We start from the raw sequence: 16,059 nt of genomic DNA on the forward strand, positions 1-16,059 counted from the left end.
AAAACAGTTTTACAGTATCTTTCATGCAGAATTGCTGGTTAATCCATCAGCTCAAAATCTACATGCTACTTTTGTATCTAATAAATTATGCAATAATGTACAGCTGCAAAGCTGTTGCTAAAGGACGCTGCAGGAGTTGCTTTTTCGCATTTTTTTCTCCATTGTTAAAAATTACTTATGAATTGCTGACTGAGGAAGAAAAATACTTAGGCTAATTGGAAGCCAGCCCATCTGATACTTCGTGGCTGTGCGAACATGCTGTGTTGCAGACTTGAGACACTTCAGCTGTCATCTTAATTTGACTATTGAAAGATATAAAGTAGCCACACTGAGTCAAACATTTTTGGATATAGTTGAGACAACTGCCGCTAACAGTAGTGGGAACGTACATTTTTAAATTATGTGATTTCTGTTTGCTGCTAACTGTAGGTATTCTAACAGTTTCGTATGTGTATGTTGTCTTTTGTAGAAAGTGGCAGAAAATTAATTTGGTTTTTGAAGGAGTAGATACAGTAGCACACATCTTGATCAACAATGTCACTCTTGGGACAACAGAGAACATGTTCAACAGATACGTAAGTAATGTGTTCAGTTCTGAAAGTGCTTCTGTTTTTCATTCAAAGGCCTTTTGTGCTGAACACTTTCATTTTTCAAGTACACATGAAACGAGGTGCTTGGTCGCAGAAACTGTTGACCTGAGGGCTGCACAGGGAATCAGAGAAGTGTTGGAAAGAGAACTCGTACTTCCCTTTCAGTAGCAACAGGGTCAGAACTAGAGGTAAGTGTGTCTTGTTCAGAACAAGTGAACCCATGGAAGAGGATCAGTTCAGCTAATAATATAAGTCTTGCTTCTTGGGACCTGTCACAGCTCCAAGAAAACGTAAGCTTAAATCAGTTATATTAGCTGTAAATCTGCTTACTAATTGGTATCAGAATGGTTTACATTTGAATACTGAAATAAAAATGCACATGGTGCAAAGCCCTTATAAGTGTTTCCATACCTTTTGTTATATTGTTTTTGATTTTTGATATTGGGCTTTTGATAACATAGGCTGAGTCCAAAGATGTAAGACTGTGTCAGGATGAGAGTACTCATCATAGAATGATCTGGAGAGTGGCAAGAACATTAAAACTAATTCTGTAGTTTTAAAGTGTAAAATTGTTCTGGGTACTTGCCTTTTTCTTAAAGGAATCCAAAAAAGGAAAAGTCAAAAGAAGAATATCAGTGGAGTCACTGAGTTAAAAAGTAAATCCTGTGTCTTCATATCTCAGCGTTTACCATTCTGGCAGGTTTTATTGCAGAGGTACTGGACTGAGACATGAGAACTAGATTCTGCCTCCTGGGTCTGTGTGATCTGGGACAAATCACTCAGTTTCTCTGTGACTTAGTTTTGCCATCTGTGAAATAAGAAATTTCACAGGGCTCTTATGAAATTGTAATTATTTAATATTTGGAGAGTATTTAAAGGATTACTGGTAGCAGGCTCTGTAGAATTGGGAAGTGCTATTAGTTTGTTCTTATTTCTGCAACTTCATTCTGTCTCAGATTGTAACAGTTCATGAAATGGCCTTCAGGGTAAAACCAGAGTGAACTGTATTAGATTGAGTCGAGAATTGCTGTGACCCAGACTTCTGCTTTGTTCACAATGTTCCGCGATAACTATGTCTGCAGGAAAGTCTCTATGAAGGCTCTGTAAGGGGATGCTGTTTCCTTTGCAATTTTCTGCTGAATGCTATCGAATCGAAGTGAGTGATGCTAGCTGGGCTGCTCACAAGTTGGAAAAAGTTGCCAAGATTTGGCTTGTCACAAATGAACGCTCTGAAGAAGAAACAGTTTTTAGGTGTTGGGACCCTATTGTCTTGATAGAACAAGACAATTCTGAAACTTAGATGTTTATCCCTCTGTCCAGCCACACTGGCGGTTTTGTGAGCCAATGAGGAAGCCCCCAAATGCTTTGTGCGGTGCAGACATGAATGTGTATCTCTACATTTTAGGCATGGGAGTGGAAGCAGCATGAAATACAGCCTTGCTGCATTCATGCAAAAGGCAGCTCAGTGCTTTGTGGTAGAGAAGCTGGCAGCACAGCGTGAGTTGGAAGGACTCCTGTATAGACCGGCTTTCTGAGTTGGAACAAAGTGCCTTTCTAAACATGTAGATGAGCTCTGAGTGAGGAAGGAAGGTAAAGATCCCCTTGCCATCCTCCTCCTTCAAGCAGTTCTGTGTGCAAGCAGACCGCTGAAGCCGGCAGTGGGGGCTCAGTATGGGCAAAGTGGTTTGCCCAGAAAGATCTCCTTCTATCTAGAATCTTACTGTGTATTTTGTTTTCCAGCTTAAGAAATAACCTTAATTTTCTTTTCCTTCAAAAGCAGACCCTGTCGAGGCTTCAGTTCAAATGCTTTCGAATAACATATGTATGGTATTAAAGCCTCAATGTGACAGCGATTATAGGTCTCATAAATAAGTGTCAGTGCTGTAATGATTTTGTTTTGTTTTCTTGACCTAGAGCTTTGATATTACCAGCGTGATCAAGGAGGTCAATTTTGTTGAAGTCCGTTTCTTATCAGCAATTTCATACGCTGCAGAGCAGAGCAGATGTCACACAGCGTACAGCATCCCCCCGGCGTGCCCTCCACCTGTGCAGAAAGGAGAGTGCCATGCCAATTTCATCAGAAAGGTAGGGGCAGAATCATCTGACTCCGGCTTCGGGCTCAAAAATAGGAATGCACCACGGACTGTCCTTACAGATGTATTCTGAAACCTGCAATGTCATTTTATTAGCAGGGCATAGTTTTCATTGTATTTCCCTTCTCCTGCATCCCCAAGAAACCTGTAATCCAGCATGCCGATAATACAAGAGGCATGTGAAGGCCAGGCTGAGCATACCTAGCTGATAAGAATGTTTGAAAGGCTGGCTTTTTCAGGGAGTGCAAGGAGATTGGCTGCTAAGAGAGCAGGCTAGCACTGGGAAATGTGTGATCATTACATTTCGATCCACTGGGTGGGTTTAGCAATGTGTACTGACAATAGAGTTCACTATGACAAATACCAGTTTATATTGCCAGAGCTGTAAAAATCTCCGCCAGGCAGCTTTGTGAGTGTTTGCTGTTGCTCGTGTACTGTGCTATTTATACTGGGAAGCTCTGGCAGGTCCTGAGAAGTGTTACCTAACAGAGGACCTGTTGTCATCTTATTATGGTGTTGTGAAGTGTGACTTCAGAATGTACGCATTCAGTGAAGCCAACAATGTAATACACAAAGAATTAAACTCAGATTTAAGACATGGCTTCATTGCTGCTAAAACTTCCTCTGTGTAAACTGTCATTCGTGTAGCATCTCATGTATTTCTGACACCTTTGCAGCAGCTAGAAAGTGGCTAGGTGAACTTCTTTGGAATTGCTATTTTTATTTTTGTTTTTTATTTTTCATGTTTGTCTCCACTTAAATGCCTTTCTTGTTAATGAATTTGGATCTTTTTAAGAAAGTCCTTTAGAGGCTTCTCAGAAAACCAAGGTGAATCTTGTTAATCTATACCTAGGTGTAATTTGCTCTAAAACACATTAATGGAAAGGAAGGTAGACTTCATGTTGCCCTGGGAACATCCATCAGTATAAGATGTTGCCTTTTTGACTAGATGCTGCTTTTGTTTTTATTACATTTTAGAAAGTTAATTAATTCTTCTGAGTCTATGTGCTGTCTCCATTGTGCTTCTTAGAAATCAGAGCAGGGAGAAGCTTAAAGAGAAGAAGGCACTTGAACAGCTGTAGTCTTATTTATAGAGCAAAAATGGCCAGGAATGATTTTATGCTTTACTGAACGATACCTTTAAATTTGTAAGTACCTTAGTTCATTTTCTCAAAGGAATTGCTTGACTGTGCTTGGAAACTTGCTTCAGACTTTTCCAGAAAAATTTTTAGGTCCAAGTACGTGGCAAAAACAGCAGCAATGTCACATTTAAAAGTAAACAAACACACTAGGGCATTGCTAAAGTAAGCTGGCTGCTTATCGTCATACAATAATGGAGAGCTGTACACACGTTTGAGGTTCAGTGTTACATGCAGTAAATGTACCTAAATCTTAATACGAATTTGTGGCGAAACGCAAACCTTTCACTGGTAATGTACATCAGTGATACGAGTGTATTGTTCTTATGATGTTACTTCTGATAGTCTCTGCAGTGTTATTAGTGAAATCTGACAATCTGTCAGTGATTCATTTATTTATCTTTTATAAAGGGAAAATGACTTTCTATCTGATCTGTTTTCTAAGAATGTATTGTCCCTGTTTTTGCACTTGAAATAGGTGCAGCGCTTGCTTCCTGGAAGGCTCTTTTGCAACTTGATAGGCAGGCTGGCTGACTCCAGCGATGCAAGGGATAGGCCAGACTTGTGCAATGTGGTTTGCCAAAATTAGTATGCCTCGGCTGTAAGTTATTAGTCTCTAAATTTAGAACTGTAGGTCACTGTACAAGACTTTAAGGAGATCTATTGTATTTGCTTTGGGGGCTGGGGCTGTGTGTGAAGCTTGGAGGGCAGCTGAATAGATGTCTTCAAGGGATTTGTTAACTAGAGGTCTGTCCAGGTTTGAAAACAGCTAAATGGAAAGCAGTACTTCTCTGCCTGAGCAGCATTTTATAATTCTGACAGTTTTTCTGATGTTAGAACCAGAACAAAGATATTCCTCGACTGTACTTCTGTTCCCTTTGTTTTTGTATGAAAGAGTCATAAAAAGGGAGAAACAGTGAACAAGACTGAACTACACAATTGCACCAGACATGTGCATCTCTTTCCTTGTACTAATCTATGGTGTTAAAACAAAAAAACAGGGTAAAATATTTTAGATATGCCCACGATGCTTAATTTGATGTCATTCTTTTACAGTACTTCTCTTTAACATTTGTAACCATCAGCTTTCTGCTTACTTTGTCTTTTAGGTATAAAATTAAATACTGGCCTTACAAACTAAGATAATTCAGAGCTGAATTGAAAGTAACCTTCTGTTGTTTTTTTTTTAATCTTTTTTAATGTTGGAGCAGGTGCTGTTTTGCTCTCGCTAATATTAAGTTTTAATATACTTGGATATTTAATACAAATTTGTATCGTTATATAAAGTAGTGGCAGCAGAGTTTTGTTCAAGAAGTAAGAGAAAAGGTATTGTAGGCTATTCTGGGTTGATGGAAATTGGAAAAATTCTTCCAGTGCATGGCAGTATTTCATGTCTAGATAGCAAATCATTTTTATTTCTGGCACAGCATCAATTTCTGTGTGAAAAGTAGGCACTTGTAACATAATCGCTTTGTATTCCAGGAGCAGTGTTCATTTAGTTGGGACTGGGGCCCTTCTTTTCCCACTCAAGGAATCTGGAAAGATGTTAGGATTGAGGCCTATAACTATTATCACCTGATTTACTTTTCTTTAACTCCTTTCTTTGGTAAGTCATGTTACTATCTTTTATTGTTGTTTTACCTTTGGAATACAAACCATTTTATTGTTAAGCTAAATTAACTGTCCATTTAGGAAAGGTCCTGTTGTTTTATGGTGACTTTGTGTGTACTGCTTACCACAGCACACCGGTTTTGGTCTTGAAACAGTACTTCAGTACAAACAACAGCGATTAAAATGTTAGAACTCAGAATCTTTTTTTACTTGAAGATCCCAGAATGAAAATATGAAATATATATAGTATATATATCAAAATGTGAAATACAACTGAGGTTAGCTCCTGTTCTCTTGTTTCAGAAAAAGTTTTTTTGTTGGCACATATTTTTACCAAGACTACCAGTAAATAATTCTCACTTTTGTCTCACCTCCATTTAAAACAAAGGTAAAGCTGCTCTGGGAATTTAGTTCTGTGTTGGGAAGGCAGCTGCAGAGTAAGCAGAGTTTCAAGAGCACCAAATTTTCAGGACACAACACGAAGTCTGAGACAGAAGAGCAGCTATGCTATGCAAGGATAATTTGTTAAGGCTGCAATTTGAGAGGACAGCCTTCTGCATTCCTGCTACCTAACTTACCTAACCGGTTTCTTCCCTTGACATGGCCTTTGATTTTCCTCTCCTTTGTCTAGAAGATCATTGCAGCTGAGCAAAAGTAGTTAATTTTCCTGTTGAAACTTTCTGTAAAAGGTAATATATGCCTTTGTAGACCACCCGTGTGCTTGCTTTCTCTGCCTGTTGAGCCCAGTCTTCAGTGGAGTAAAGGCTAGCACGTGAGTCCTCCGCACTGGGTTGAATTTCAGCCCTTGGGAACAGAGTTGCTGTGTATGAATAAAATAGGAAGACGTCACTCCCTGGATGCTTTTAAAGCTTCCTGAAATAGCTGCAGGTCTTAGCTAGAATTAACGTGACTGGAATTTCCATGGAAAGCCCCAGCACAGACTCTGCTCTCTAAAATTTAGCTACAGTAAAAATCTTTTCTGGTCCCTCCCACATTCCCACAACTCCACCTTCTGGTAGGTAAAGTCTTAGTCTCTGGATAAGCAGAGAGAGCAAACCTCTTTCATTCAGCAGAGAGTGCTTGTGCTTTGGAACCAGAGCCAGAGCTTTTTAGTATTCAAACATGATAACATTTGAAAAATAAAGAGTAAATGAACAACTTGAATTTAAGCTACATATGCGCTTACATTGCTCATCAGATTTGGTGTCATAGCTTTTTGACCACTGAGTCTGTGAAAGATGAATTGTTCTTGATTTCTGTGCCTAGGCCCACAGGTCATGCGGTTAAGGAGTGGGCTGGAATTTATTTATTCCCATAGAGGGGAGGGAAAGTGCTCTGTAATGACTGACCCTTCGTGTAGGTTGTTTTTTTCAACCCCATTAACATTTCTGAAAATTGGTCTTGCCTGGATAATGCCATGAGTAATATAAACTTGCAAACCCCTTTGGTGCTCTTAATTCTGTAAGAGGAGTGAAATCAGGCCAGGACTGAACGTAATTCTTGGTTTTGGAGGGAGCTCTCTTTTTGTCTTGGAAGGAGAGCTAGAATATACATGTGAAAAGAGAAAGTAAGTGGTGAGCAGCTTATGTATACGGAATGTGTCTTAGTTCTAGTTTTCCTTGTTTTCTGTTTAAGTTGCTTTTGCTTGGATAGATGTTCATCTGTAACATGTGAATTACAGGATTACCCAGGCTGTGCTTCTAGATAGATAACTTAATTGCTGAGGTTAGTGGGAAATGTAAACATCAGTCTTGAGTACCCTTGACCCTGTCTTGCCTTATTCAGTAAGTTGTTCTGTAAAGGAGGGGACTCGCAGGTAGCTTTGGGATGTCTCAGGCAAGTAATTAACTTGTTTCCTCCATCGCATTTTGGTGGCAAAAGGGGCATAACGGTACAACCCATCAAGTCTAGACACAATGGGCCCGATTCATCCCCAGCATAACTCCACTCATATTGTGTAGTGACTCTGGGATGAATTGGGCTCGTTTTCTGTTAATACTGTTTTTGTTTCATAGACAAAAGTGGTTGTACTGCCCTGTGATTACGATCTTTCCCAAAGAGTACCATGTTCATATGAGTGCTGACGAAAGGCAAATATAATGTCCGTGGGAGCTGGTGGGAAAAAAACCCTTTCTAATAATAAAGAGTGACTAGTGCCATGTTCTGACTTTTGTACAGGACTCTGTAAAAGGCCTGGATGGCTTTGGAATGAAAAAAAAGTGAGGTATAAAAGAAAAATCACATTGCATAGTTCCTCTCAAGTCAGCAAATGTAAACACAGATGTCAAATGCACTAAGCAAGATTAACCCTATAGGTCTGGCTCAAACACGGCCCAAAACTTGTTAAATTTAATCTGAGGTATTTAAATTGTTTCTTTGATGGGCGATCATGTTTACTAATAGGTGTATAAACACAATTTCTATATTCCCATTTCTTCTCCCCTTTTACTTAGTAAAGAGCACTCAGCAGTGGAGTCTTGAAATCGAGTCCATCTTTGATGTAGTCAGCTCCAAGCCAATTGCAGGTCTTGTGACTGTGAACATTCCCAAGCTGCAAACACAGCAAACATACAATGTGAAGCTTCAACCTGGAGAAGGCAGCATTGTGCTGCTTGTAAACATCAACAAGGTAAGGAGGTTCGCGTGGAGCACTAACCAAACGCAAACTGTTTTGCCTGGTTTCCAATGGGTCCTTCTGCCTCCATATCAGCTACAGGCCCACCTCCCCTTTCTTTCTTTATTCCTGACTTTAACAACAGTTCTGTACCCCTTGGAGAATAGGAGAGGATTTTTTTCCTCTGTTAAAATTGGTTTCTGTGGAGCTACGTAGTTCAGTGTTAAAAGAGATGGTGAAGCCTTTCCCTTATTACAAAGATCACATCATCACTGGCCACTGTAAGAAAAGCTGCTAAGGCAGATAACTTTTGGATACCATGTGTCACGTCACTTTTTTGTCAATAGGTATCTTGTCTCCTATGCTGTTGTTTACCAGGTTGATTGGGACTAGAATATACTGCAGTATTCATGACTCTCACAGGAAAGAGAGGAAACATTCCCCAAACCTCTCGGTAGATGCCCTTTCAGGTAAATAAACACAAAAGAACCCTGTTAAGGACTTGACTGGCAGTAAGGCTGGTGGAAATTTTGTTGAGTAGTACTTCTTACGTTGGCTTTTAGTCCGTTAGGTAGACAAATTTCAGAGGTAAAGGATGCTCTGATGAGAAAATAATCCAACTGAAAAACAATGAATTTGGTATACTCCCCCAGTGATGGAAAAGGGAAGAATTGGTCTGTTCACCTTCAGAGAGTGCTGGGAAATGATCTGGTAGAAGGCTTAATTCACCAACACTTATATCACTTGTAGAGTTTTTGTTTGTGCTTTCTTAGAAACTGTGCTGAGTTTTATAGGTATAATTAAGAAAAGATGCCTAGGCTTGAGAGATGGTGAAGAAAACCAGAGTTATCTGTTTGTGCTAACAAATAGGTGGGTGCCTTGAATTAGCCAGTGAGCCCAGTGCAGTGGTAAGAAGCATGAACTTGACCTTCCTGCTCGAAAGTGAGGCCCTGGTGGAGCTGACAGTGTGGAGCTGAGCCTGAGAGCAGCTGAGCCTGCTCCATCGGAGCCAAGCAGCGTAAGGGAGCTGCGGTCAGCTTCACTGCCCCAGGGCACGGTTAGGTTTATGGGTGAGGGCTGTGTTGTGAGTGGGAATCTGGGGGCTTTCCTAGCAGGTAATAACATCTGAGGCTCTTCGGTGACCTCTGTATGTTATGCTGGCCTTTATTTTTATTTTTTTTGCTGTGTAACTCTGCATTTGTTTCCCCAGTTTGAATGTGTTGTGTGTGTATTCTCAAGTTCTCTTGTCAGTTGTTTGAGTGGAGAAAGAGCGTGTTAAAGACGAGCAGGATATTTGTGTCTTAGAATGCATGCTCAGTGACTTGCATACTGATGACTTTGTTTTATTTCGACATGAAAGCAAAAAGACATGCAAACATATGATTTTTGTTACTGTTGTCATCAGATGTGCAAGTTACATGAGTAATTACAAATACCCAATTTTTTTTCAAACGATCATTAGCCTTTCCAGGGATTACATTAAGCAGGCACTACAATATGAAACTGCAAAAATGATTTTGGTTTATTTAACCACCCTGTCCCCAACTTCAGAAGAAATCTGTAAGTGGGGTACACGTGCAAGTTTGTGAGGAAGCATATCCTTCAGAGCAGAGGCAACAGCGTTTTATTATTCTTTGTACACAAAGGGCTTTTCTGCGTGAATTCACAGCAGCTGATTTTACAAGAAGCCCTGCAATGTGTTCCTACGTATTGGTGCGCCTAACGGAGCCCTTGCTCTGTGCAACGGCCCCGTGCGGTGCATGTTAAATAGCGAGACCTCGCCAGAAATGTGCTGAGAGTTCATTGCAGATTGCGTTGCAAAGCCAGCAGATGCTCGAGTGGTGCCTGTCAGCTGAGAGGAGTAGCGGGTCTTCCTGCAGTTGCCTCGCAGAGCGCCGTGCTGCTGACATGCCAGCGTTTTGCTGATCAGCTAACGGTGAGCGTGGGGGTGACATCACTCGTGGCCAATGCTCGGCGGCTGCAAACGCGCCCTCGCTGCTGGGGCACACGCTGATTTTGTGCTTCCTCCTGCCCCCCTGCCACACAGAGATCGGTACTTCAGCACATGCAGTTATGATAACTCCAGATCAAGGAAGCCGAAATGTTAGGAGATACGTTAATGATTACGTCCAAGTGTGGCTACAGCAAAACGTATTGTTGGGCTGCTCTCTGGCCTCGTTTTATTTGAAAAGATTGAGGCACTCCTTTCATGACTCTATTCAGTGCTGATCCCTCCATTGTACGGTTGCATGCATTATTGCTTTCTTTCCACTGTTTTTGTGTTGTGCATTCAACTGGGAAATGTTGGCAGTAGGACTGAGCAGCAGAAGTAGGCTACTGGAATGAAAATAGAAAGAAGCGTAGGAAATTCTTTACATAAATATTACCCTCAGTGGCTAGAAGAATGGGAAAATTAAATCGTTCTGTCATCTTAGAAGTAGTTTTTTATGTTTGTGAAAATCATGGAGTACCATTGGAGTGATCAGGAAGCACAGAGAAAAAGCAGAAAGCACTGAAAAGGGAACGAAACTTCTAATTTGACTTAAAAGCTTGACATAAATGAAACAGCCTGGTCACATATTACCATGGTCACAACTGAAAGGTGTCACTTCTGTGTATCAGATGTTACATACAGTAGGTAAAAGGGCCGGTTAGAGGAGAGGTAAAATACAGAGGCTAGTGAGCAGTGTCTACTCCTGAGACTTAGATGTTTGAGTTTTGGAGGAATGTTCTGTCAGTGTACCTCAGCTGAAGGGTAGTGGGTAGATGTGTGCGTACGTGTTTGTTCTCATGGCCCGTTGTGGACTTAAGGTGAAGTGATAGCCTGGATTTGAGTGGTAGAGATCACACGTTGAATTCTTTTCACCTGAGTGCTGCAGCTGGAGGGATCCCAGTTACCATGGCTCAGCTGAGGCACATAAACTCATGAGGCTTGTAGTAATTCACTCAAAGGCAGCTGTGCTCCTGGGTGCATGTTATGCCTCCAACTCATATGCAACTTTTTTCTTCTGTATTCAAGAGTTCTACAGTGGAAGCTTGGTGGCCGAATGGACATGGAAACCAAACTGGATATAACGTGACAACAACTTTCATCATGGAGGCAGGATACCAGATTGAGAAATTTTCAAAGGTGAGCCCTTCGGCTTGGTTCTAGCTGGCATTGCACTGTTAGAGCATCTGCTCTGCATATCATGTATCTATAGCTTTAAATTATTTTACTGGATTTTAATATACATATGGAAGCAGTAATGAGAAACAAGAGCTTTTTAATGTCACAGTATATGTTTACCTTTTTTCTGGTAGCATTAGCCCATATGGGTGCCTTCACTTGCATTCGGACTGGAAAATGCCTCACAGTTAGTCGGAGACCTCAGAAAACAAAAGATGTTTACTTATGTTCTCTACCTCTGAAAAAGGCTCTTTTAAACATGATATATCACCGTGATATTGTTGTGTCATGCGTAGAAAAGCCCTTTTAGATTTCTATAGATGATGTGAAGAGGAAGGTTTGTTACCAAGATTTTTCTTGTTAATTCTTTTTTTTTTTTTTTTAATTTGCAGAATAGGTATATTCTTAAAAAGCTAACATACGTTCACTTATTAGAATGTGATAGATGTGCTTCAGGTTGTAGAAAAGACAACATTTTAAATGTGACCACAAAAGTAATATTCAGGGATATTTGCATAAGGGTTCCTGCAACGCACTGGCTGCATAATTATCTGATTGTTGTTACTAAGAAGCCTAGAAGAAGTATTTTTCAACCATCTATTGATAAAAAAATCACATAAATTAAACTGGGTGCCTTATGCCATCAACATGTGGAAACAATGACATAAATGTACGCGTTTATTAGGTGGTTCTGATGTGCATTGTTTCACTAAAAGTTAATCTGGTCACCAGACACCTAAAGCTGCTATTCACTGTCACATTTGTTGATGTGAAAAATCTTACAAAAAACAGTAGCTTCTGGAGTCATGGTCTTTATAGGGCGACTTTGATTATGAAGTCCTAATAGTAGTTCTTTGCTATTATTGGCAAGATAATTTTGAAGCAATTGAAAAAACACACTAAATAAACACAGTGCATTGTGCTTGGGAAAACAGGTTGTAGGAAATATAGCTCTAAAGCCTGTAGAAAGGGAAGCAGTGTTGTTATTGTGTGAAACCTGCACAGTGATAGGGAAATGAATTGATTCCACTAGGGTAATTGCATCAGGGTATTTCATAGAGCCCTGTGGCATATGGCCACAAGGACTTCATGGTCTACAAAAGATACTCAAAAGCCTCTTCTTTTTTTCTCCTTAAAGGGAAAGAGGGGAAGAAAAAAGGCAAATGCACCACACAGCGTGCATTATAAATTAAGCAGCCTATGAAGTGTTTATAGATTTGTAGTGCAAAGTCTGGTCATCCTTCGTGTGTTCTGCGAAGCTCTGTCTTGGATTCTGACACTCCCCTGCTGCAAGCTATACGAGTGGAAAATGGCTCCATAAGCATTTTTTTTTCATTTTCTAGCTCAATTTGCTCTCATGTCAGCAGGACTAGCAATGTTTATATAGCTTAATAAGAACTTGGAGTAGTTTAGGAGATAATAAGCCAGGGATAGAGATTCCTGAAAATTCTTGTGAGATTACTGTTGGTGACCTAGTGCTGTGTTCTAGTGAGATATGTTTTTTTTCCCCCCCTCTTTTTAAAAAGGCAAATAATAGGGATGCAATGTTTCTCAAGGGGGATGTCTCTGGATGAGTTCTGAGTATCTGTATACCTTTGGACAGGCAAACACTAAAGGGTAAGAGCTGTATGTGCAAGAACATGCAGTGTGAAGTCTTACGTCAGATTCAGCTATCCTTAGCAGGAACTGCTGTCTGGTTTCTGATGTTAGAGTAACCTCAAAACATTAGCAAATCCTTTGGGAAAACTTCTGGGAAGCCTCCCAGTTTGTACTCATGGAGATCTCTAAGGCTTTAGCCAGCTCTGCCAGGAATCTCTGACTGAGGAAGTACCTACTTACTGTCGTTGGGAGTGGCGGAAAGCCAAAATAGAATAAAGCCAATACCCAGGACAAGGTTGGTTTTTGTTTTGGTTTTCCATTTGAATACTTTGGTTTGGAGTTTGTTTCTCAGAATAATGTGAGACAAAGTCATAGCCAGAAATGACCTTAACGTGAAATGGGTTTTCTTGAGAGAGTTCTAGTTCTGTTTGCTGTTGGTAAGTTCCTTGATGTAGGCACAGCAAGAAGAAAAGCAACTTAATACCTCTTTCGTTGCCTCTTGAGGCATCTATTTGCTTTTGGATTCAGTTTCTTCATCTTTCTGTATGCTTATTTCTACAACACTGCGATCAGAGTTTTTTATTTCATGATGCTATTTTCAGAACTTGAATCTTAACCTTCAGCCATCGTTCCTTCCTTCCCTCTACGCCCTTATCTCCCTCAGGCCTTTTAACATGACTTCCAGAAGTCTTTTAATTTGACTTGGTAGTTTTCATACTGCTTTCATGCTGCTTGCTAATTTATTAGATCACTGAGGCATTCTCTGATCTTATTACAGCTCTGGGCATCTTCATCCCTGTTACTTTTCCGGTTGCTAAATCTGAGAGTGCCAAATGTGATCTACAGGCCACTAGGGTACAAAGCTTTCGTATGTGACTTAAAAAGACGGGTATCCGTCTCTTAATAGTGCAGAGAACCAGCTGATTGCATGGTCTTTGGTGGCTGGAAAGCCTCTCTTGCATTCTCCAAGACTAGGAGAAACATTCAGTCCTTGGGGATCAAAATATGTCACCCAGATTGCAAAGTTGCCAGCCAGAAAGGCGCGTGCTCAAGCACGCCAGATCCTACTCGTCTCCCTCTGCCCTTTTTACGCCACGTGGCAGAAGGAGGCTGCAGCAGGAAGAGGTGCTGCGTTACCAGGTGGGTCCCTGGGGAGCAATGGAGCGAGAGCACAAAGGCACCGAGTTCTGGCAGTGTGAGATGGGGTTGAGGAACTTTTCCCTGTGCTCGTGCTGTCCGGGTGGTCCTGCCTGGGTCTTTCAGCCTTTCAAATTGCCTCTGGTTTGGCCAGTTGCTTGAGTTCCACTTGAGCATGAGTAAAACAGTATCATGTTATTTCTGGTAGTAATATAAATGCTCCATTACAAACGTACTCTGAGGCAATCCCAGCCTGTGTGATGACATCCATTAAGAGGACATCCCAAATACTTTGGGAGCCCCAGCTATAAATCCCATTCCATTTTGTGCCACAGAAAAAAAATGCACTGGAGACTGAGTTTTCTTTACAAGTAATTTAATTCGCTGGAAGAAGGTCAGAGATTTTTAGCTAATGCGGTACTCATAATGCAGTTTTTCTTTTGTAGTGTTCGGTAGTTAGGGGAAATGTGAGAGTTGCATGATTATTATTTTTTTTTAATTCAACTTCTCATGTTAAAATAAATACGTGAAATTCTATGAATAGGTGCAAGATTCCTGTCCCAGAGCTCAGTTCAGCGTGCTGGTCTGTATTCAGCTGACCCGGTATGCAACAGGAACGCGGTAAAGATAAGGCAGGACACACTGTGTGCTTTTTCTACGTGCACAGAAATATTGGTCAGGTAGTCAGAAGTGTCCTCTCAGTGGTCTGATTTTGTAGGTTTTCTGTAGGGCAGTGCTGAAGAACACTGCAGGGCTTGGGCAAGTCCCCCCCTTCTTTTTTTTCCATTTAAGTTTCTGGGTTTTGGTCACTGCCATGATGCGGAGGTGTTCAGTTTGAGGTAAGAGATCTGTGGTTTTCACTCATGCTTGTAGTTTGCATTGCATCTGTCCAGGGGGTTAATTAATTATTGTTCAGTTGACTAAGAGGCACCAGAGGAAGGAAAAAAAAAGCAGTGTTTTTTTTTTGTGTGTGTGTTTCTTTCCTGCCACTAGAAATAATTTTCTGTCTATCTGCATGATTTTTAGTAAGCTGCAAACTTAATAGTCACACGGTGGGATTAGTCACTCCCTTGTTGAATTGCAGAATTGTTTGGTGTGTGAAACAAATAATTACATTTTGTCCTAAAGACAGGTATATCAGTTGCACTTAACTAGGTTAATTTTAGCCGGGTGTACTGACAGATACTTGTCTCAACTGTAGCTTATGGCAGAGACAGAACAGCCTGTGCTCTGCGAGTTGACCTTTTGAAAAGGTATAGCAAATAGTCATTTGAGGAAGAAGTGGTTGCTAGCTCAGGGGTAGCCTAGGAAAAAAAACACTCGGGTTCCTGCCCTGATGACCCAGGCTTGTTGCTTAGCGTGTGTGTTGGCTGAAATTTGCTATTTGCTTTCCTTCACTTCAGTTAATTTCCCAGCCCTCTCCCTGTGGCAATGAGCAACGGGTACCAGAAGAGAAGAGTTTTATTTCTGGTCTAGATAAGTTGAAGTGCAAGAAGGATGTGGGAGAAGAAGAACTCTTAAACTCTTCCTGAAAGAGAGGTATTCTGTGAAACTTTGCAACTGCTCGGGACCCCAGCACGGCAGGTGCTCTGCACGTGCCCCGTGGCAGGTAGGGAAGACACCTCTGCAAGTAAGGGCTCAGTACAAGGTATTAAAGCAGTCCAGTAAATGTTGTGTCATGACTGCAGTGTTATCTATACGTCGGGACAATAGGCATACCCAACAGAGCCACAGCATCACTTTGGCTGAAATAAAGTCCCCTAAAATGCCCAGAATGACTTCCTGAGAACTTTTTTTCCACTTGCAGGAAGAAGGAATGATTTTTAGTTTTTAATTGTCTGCAGTGCGCAGTCCCAGATATTAGGCTGAAAGGGCACCTGTAAAGGATGTGCTTTTATCTGGAATGACCTTTAATACCTTACACGGAGCTAGTGGTGGTTCAGCTGAACTGGTCTCTCTGAAACCTTGTAGCTGAGCATGCTGTTCAAATACACGGCTGTGATGGCCAGAGAGGCCTTCACTTCCAAACCAGTATTTGTATTTGCATGTCTTTTTCTGTTTAATTGCCATACCTTTTAAAAGCTCTCATTTCAGAGCAACAAAAGAA

At 40.9% G+C, this 16,059-nt stretch overlaps 1 protein-coding gene across 4 annotated transcripts in view; it reads left to right on the plus strand.

Moving 5' to 3' along the window:
• Positions 1–16,059, plus strand: part of MANBA (mannosidase beta) — a 56,191-nt gene that overhangs the window by 17,783 nt on the left and 22,349 nt on the right. For all 4 annotated transcript variants that reach the window (XM_080590647.1, XM_080590648.1, XM_080590645.1 and 1 more), the window contains 5 exons: positions 470–575; positions 2,505–2,675; positions 5,305–5,428; positions 7,887–8,062; positions 11,067–11,177. In XM_080590647.1, the coding sequence (XP_080446773.1) occupies positions 470–575; positions 2,505–2,675; positions 5,305–5,428; positions 7,887–8,062; positions 11,067–11,177 (688 nt within the window). The remainder of the gene's footprint in view (positions 1–469; positions 576–2,504; positions 2,676–5,304; positions 5,429–7,886; positions 8,063–11,066; positions 11,178–16,059) is intronic.

This window comes from Anser brachyrhynchus (genome assembly GCF_964034855.1).
Source record: "Anser brachyrhynchus genome assembly, chromosome: 4".
In the NCBI taxonomy this organism is placed as follows: Eukaryota; Metazoa; Chordata; class Aves; order Anseriformes; family Anatidae; genus Anser; species Anser brachyrhynchus.